Consider the following 5,605-nt stretch of genomic DNA (forward strand, 5'->3'; position numbering starts at 1 on the left):
GCATGTTTTTCATTAAAGAACATACTTGGAGGGAGATCATTATCATCAGTACGTTTTTGTTTAACAAATTTCCAGAATTGTTTAGGGTTAAGCTTTAATTGTGTCTCGGTGAGTTCGATGTAGGATTTGTAGCACCTAACAGATTCGATTTTGGATTGTTCTCTTAGCTGAGAAAATTTTTCATAATATGCTAAGTTGTTCGTACATTTGAATAATTTGTGTATTTTCTTTTTCTCGATTATCAACTTCTTTAGTTTCATGCTGAACCAAATGGGAAACTTAGGATGGGAATAAGTTCCCTTAGGTACAAATAAGTCTATGGCATGAGTTATACATTCGTTGAATTTAAATGTAGCATCGTTAATATTGATGTTCGATTCAAGAAATGTCCAGTCAGTTTGGGCGAGATATCTGTTCATGCTAGTATAGTCACCTTTGTTAAATTTGTAGTGGTATGTAACCGTTGATTTTAAGGTAACATTTTTGAAAGGATTAGTGAAGTGGATATCGAGTGGTGGGTGATATTTATCTATTGGTAGTAATGAGTCAGAAGCTTCAATAACACAATAGGCATGTTAGTAAAGATCAGGTCAAGACAGTAACCTTGACAGTTATGGATCGAGTTTAGTTGGAACATGTTCAAGTAGGCAAATAGATTCATTATTAAGGAAGCTTGAAGAGAAATATTACTAGGAGTTTTCACACCATGATTGTCAATAAGCCATATTACCTTCGGTAGATTGTAATCACCGCAAATAATTAATGAATCGGCATTTATGGAAATACGTTCAACAGCTTCAGTATGTGACTTGTAGATATCTGTTGAAGAGGATGGGGGAATGTAGACACAACCAATGACAAGTTTCTTGGAGCCAAGAAGAACACCAACAAATAGTTCTTCAGATACATCATTACGAGAATCAAGAATGTGGCAAGAGTTTTTTTTAACACATATCATGACCCCGCCACCTCTAGACTTGTTTGAAGAAGAAGAGCCGTCACAGCGAAAAATATTATAACTATGCAGTCCAAGTTCGGTTGAAGCAATATTGTCTGATAACCATGTTTCAGTGAAAAATAAGAAATCATAAGGACTTATGTTTACGGAACATCTGAAGGCATTTAGTTTAGTATTGAGACCGCGAATATTTTGATAATAGGAATAAAAAATTGTATTACTGGGATGACTATTCCGGTTCAGCCTAAAAAATTTACACGAGATAGTTCCCGTCTCTCAGCGGCTTGGCGGGCTGGACAATCAGGGGAGCCAGTGTTGTGTGTGGCCGGTTTCCTGAAGAACTTGCAGGTGGCGCATGATGGTGGCTTGTCGGGCGTCGGGCAAGTATCACGATTGTGTCCAGGTTTTCCACAGTGGGAACAGGTTGGCGTGTCTGCGCTACACTTTGTCGCAGTATGTCCATAGAGTTGGCAATGTCCACATTTAAGATTGTCGATCCAGTCCCTTACACATTTTTTTTTAATTTTTTTTTTTTTATAGTGAATACCTCACAAGAGTCCCAACTGCTCCCATCTGGAGCCAGTGAGACTATGGCATCCCCAATTGGGGGTGTTGTGAGGCTGAAGGTAAGTGGGGAAGGGAAAGAGGAAGGTGGGGAAGTACCTGGCTATTCAGATCTAGTCACTAAACACGGCTAAAGCCATTTGGAGCAACGTTTCAATTCTGAATGGTGGTCTTACACCAGGGGGATACTGCTAGTATCTTCCACTCTGGAACGTGCCGCAAATATACTATATATTATTTTAATTAATTAATTGTGAAATAACACAAATTAATCAAATAAAATTTATTTGCGCACGCCGGGTTCGAACCCGCGACCTTCGGAATGGCAGTCCAATGCGTTACCACTGGACTATGCCGGCCCTCAAATGTACCTGCCAGTCCATAGCTAGTTTGGAGAAGCGAATGAGGGAGTGGCGAACAGAGGGAGGAACTCGAAAGACGTGGATACACCGTCCAGTGCGAGGTCCAACTTTATGTGAGAACTGCAACTTATCTTTTAAATCATTTAGTTGTAGACCAGTTTCTTCATGAGTTTGTTGATGTATAGCCAAGGTGATGTTCTCGAGGGGTACAATTTGAGGTAAGCCGTGGATAGCTATCCGAGGAAGTTTATGGGAAGCAACGGCCGCTTTCAGACCGGCGTTAGGGTCGGTGCATTGGCCAGTTTAATGGCCTCGGCATCAGTACTGGGATGCACGACTACACCTCCAATCCTAATTTCTCGTACTCCCGTGATTGTATTTCCCAATGATGATGGGTTAGTGGACGTCTTCAGTGTTTCAAGGGTATTATTAGTGGTAAGTTCCGTGTCGTCTTTAGGGTAGATAAGTACTGCGGGTCTTGCAGGGAGAATAGGTAGATTATTTCTGGTGTTAGGAGGATAATTTTTAGGGTAGGTTTGGTTGGAGACAATCGAGCTCCACGTGCTGTTGGGATTATCGGGCGATTGGTTGATTGAATATTGAATATGAATATGTTGCGTATTGGTTTGAATATGAATTTAAAAAAATATACAAACCAAAAGATTACATAAAACGAAAAATTTACGAAACAATACATTTATAGCCATGGAGAGGGTTGTAGATATAAATCAAATCATAATAGAGGTATAAACAATAGAGACATAAACATGATGCACAAACCATCAGAGAAATATTATTTTATGGACCTCTTGTATTTGGTTAGTTCGCAACTGAAAATATCAACCTTGGTTAATACGCTATTGTAATTATTGCATAGTCTGTTCAGGCAAGAATTCTGCTTAGAGTTGGTTTTGCTTTGATCAACCCTGAACAGGACACAAGAGCGTGTTGAACGCGCAGGTATGTATCGTGTGATCCTTATAGATAAACTTCTAGCGTCATTGGATTCGCCTTCGCCACACTCTTTTACAAATTCCCGTTTTATTTTATGGCATGCTGCTTCACCACGACTTTTAAAATACGCTGATACAGCAGGCCACGACAATATCAATCGGTCAACTGCTCTCCCCAAACTTAACCATCTAGTTGGCTCATGTCGTAAAATTTTTCTGTATTCAATTTCAAAAAATTATTGTAATTCTCTCGTGCGTTTTGCACTGTTCGAAAATTCCGCATACACTTTTATAAAGTTTTCATGGCGTTTTTTCCAGTGTTGTGAAGATGGTGACAATTACAATTTGGTTTAACGACTTTGGTGTCAGAATATTTGTAATTCATTTTTTGGTACACCGAATTGTGCACACCATAATTCACAGATGCATTGTCTGCAGCGAATGCAGACAACAAAGTTGTGTCTAGGCCCTGTCCCTAAGAGACCTGTGACCTGATTGGCACTGCAGCCGCCACCAGCTGCCCGGCCTACGACCCCATGAACCCGCCTCCGCCCACCTGCAACTGCAAGCTCAACTTCTACAGGCTCGACGGGGTGTGCGTCGATATCAGGGAATGTCGTGAGTACTAACTTATATCCCTCTACTTGTCCATCTCCTTCTTCTTCTCCTTTTTCTTAGTAATTAACATTATGATTGTGATTGCAGCCCCTAAATTCGAGTGCCCGGAGCTGACAGTTTACGATGCATGCCCGGGCTACTGCGTGGACCAGCGCTGTTATTCGACGGTAGTGAAGCCGCCCAACTGTCAGTGGCAGCTCGACACCAAGCGATGCAGCCGGAGTTGCCGATGCTTGGAAGGAAACTGCGAGGACGAATCAGGAATTTGCGTGGATAGGGACAGCTTCAGTGAGTATCGACAGATCCTCGCACCTTTGAAAATAACGTCATGAAACTGGTATCGCAACGTAAACATGGCTAGAAACTAACTGCTGGCTGATGTGAAATCTGTCGAAAAGAATAATCCCAATACCGAAGAAAAACTTAACACGTTAAACATCGGTCTCGCTGGCTCCCGGTTGCCAATCTATGTTTCTGAACAATTAACTTTTCTGACGAACCAGATTTGGTATAAAACTCGACATGTTACAAAAGAGAAACGATATATTCTTCGATAAGTAATATTCTTAATATCTAAAATTATATATTTTCTTTTTTCTACTCTGTTTTTAATTTCTGATTCTCCTCTTATTTTATTATTATTATTTTTACTATAATATGTATATTTCTTTTTTTTTTTCTTTTTTTACCACTTATTTGTTTTTATGTAATTAGAAATTGTTAGTTACCAGCCTCAGAACAGACTTTGTCTAGTGAGGAGGGTAAGGAGAAAAATCATGTATGTACATAAATAATAATAAATAAACGCCCGGGTTGCCGGCACTGAAATTTAAATTTAATTTATATCAATTTGCATGGATCAAAGAAAGACAGATTTATTTGCGGAAAGAGAGTGGTTCAGGCGCAATTCTTCATCAGATGAAAACAAGCTGGCTTCCCTATGACTATCTCAAATACAATACACTTATACCGATAACAAATCGCTGTCCTAGTTCTTGTATGTTCAATAAGCCTTTTTTAGCAAAACTGAGTTATGAATGCCATTGTGTTCATTAGCCTATTACGCATTAATGTAGCTAAAAAAAACCAAATTTTTCGGTTTTTAACTGCTATTTTCAGCATTTCTCGAGTGCCAATATCCACTCACGGAACAATTTGTTAGTTCTTGTATGTTCAATATTCTGTATATTGAACGTTCAAACACTCAAAGTTATGCATAGAATAGTTTTAAAAAAGTTCATACATATTTGTTCAACGTTCTGCCTATTCGTGCCGCAATTTGAGTTCTTGCATGTTCAATATTCACTTTCAACCAATCAGGAGTCGGCTTGTTACGGCTTTAGGATTGTTAGCGGTCATCTTGGTTTTTTATTGTTTTCGAACTGCTATCAGAGCTTCGCATTGTTCTATTAAAAATACGTTTAATTGTGAATAAACTGCTGTTATTGAAGTGAAAAATGACTTCACCGACTACAGAATCAACAAACCTTAGACCAGTGGCTCAAATAGAGAGTTAAGTCTTAAAATATGTTATTTATACGCATTTCCAATATATTTTACATGTACTTTTTGAACTTGCTAGGCATATACACAGGATGCTCCATTTATTATTTATTAATTAAACTATTTATTACACCTTTCGTTCTTTACGTAAAACAAGTCATAATAAATTAGTTATTTTTATTCGTAATTTGTTTATTTTAATACGTTTTAAATACTCTAAAGATAAAATTAACCGATTTGTGGACTTAAACGTATTATGTTAAATATGTGGTCAATAAATAAATTGTGTTGAACAAACAATGTTCAGTTATGTGTTTTCCGTGAAATGTTTCAAACGACTGACGACCTCAGGCCCCTCCACCGAAACTAGTAATTTTTGTAGCTTATAATTTCGGCACATTTTTTTTAATTTTTTTTATTTCAGTGTCTGTTCCGCCTTTCCATAAACTTGTTTGTCGTATTATAATCCACGGGTTATTTATTATTTATAAAAAAATAAAAATGTCTTCACGTTATAATATAATGGAAATATAAAAGGAAAAAAATACTATTCGAAAATAAGTAAACTTGAAAAATAACAAACATAATTAAAAAAAAAAAACAAAGCGAAAGCCCTCCAAATATATGTGTGTATATAATTTATAAAA

At 37.7% G+C, this 5,605-nt stretch overlaps 1 protein-coding gene across 1 annotated transcript; it reads left to right on the forward strand.

Annotated features, from left to right (window-relative positions):
- Positions 1-3,312: 3,312 nt before the first annotated feature.
- LOC149415862 (uncharacterized) lies at positions 3,313-3,787 on the forward strand. Its single transcript, XM_089641751.1, has 2 exons — positions 3,313-3,455; positions 3,543-3,787. The coding sequence occupies exons 1-2, from the start codon at positions 3,374-3,376 to the stop codon at positions 3,785-3,787; spliced, it is 327 nt and encodes a 108-aa protein (XP_089497877.1). The 5' UTR covers positions 3,313-3,373.
- The last annotated feature ends 1,818 nt before the right edge of the window (positions 3,788-5,605 follow it).

Source organism: Hesperophylax consimilis, chromosome 17 (assembly GCF_061612785.1).
Source record: "Hesperophylax consimilis isolate HC1 chromosome 17, BYU_Hcon_1.0, whole genome shotgun sequence".
NCBI lineage: Eukaryota > Metazoa > Arthropoda > Insecta > Trichoptera > Limnephilidae > Hesperophylax > Hesperophylax consimilis.

What these genes read in the sequence shown, in the direction of transcription:
- LOC149415862 (XM_089641751.1), top strand. Translation starts at nt 3,374, where the DNA reads ATGAACCCGCCTCCGCCCACCTGCAACTGCAAGCTCAACTTCTACAGG. An exon ending in CGTCGATATCAGGGAATGTC is followed by an intron (nt 3,456 to 3,542) that starts GTGAGTACTAAC and finishes TTGTGATTGCAG; the next exon opens with CCCCTAAATTCGAGTGCCCG.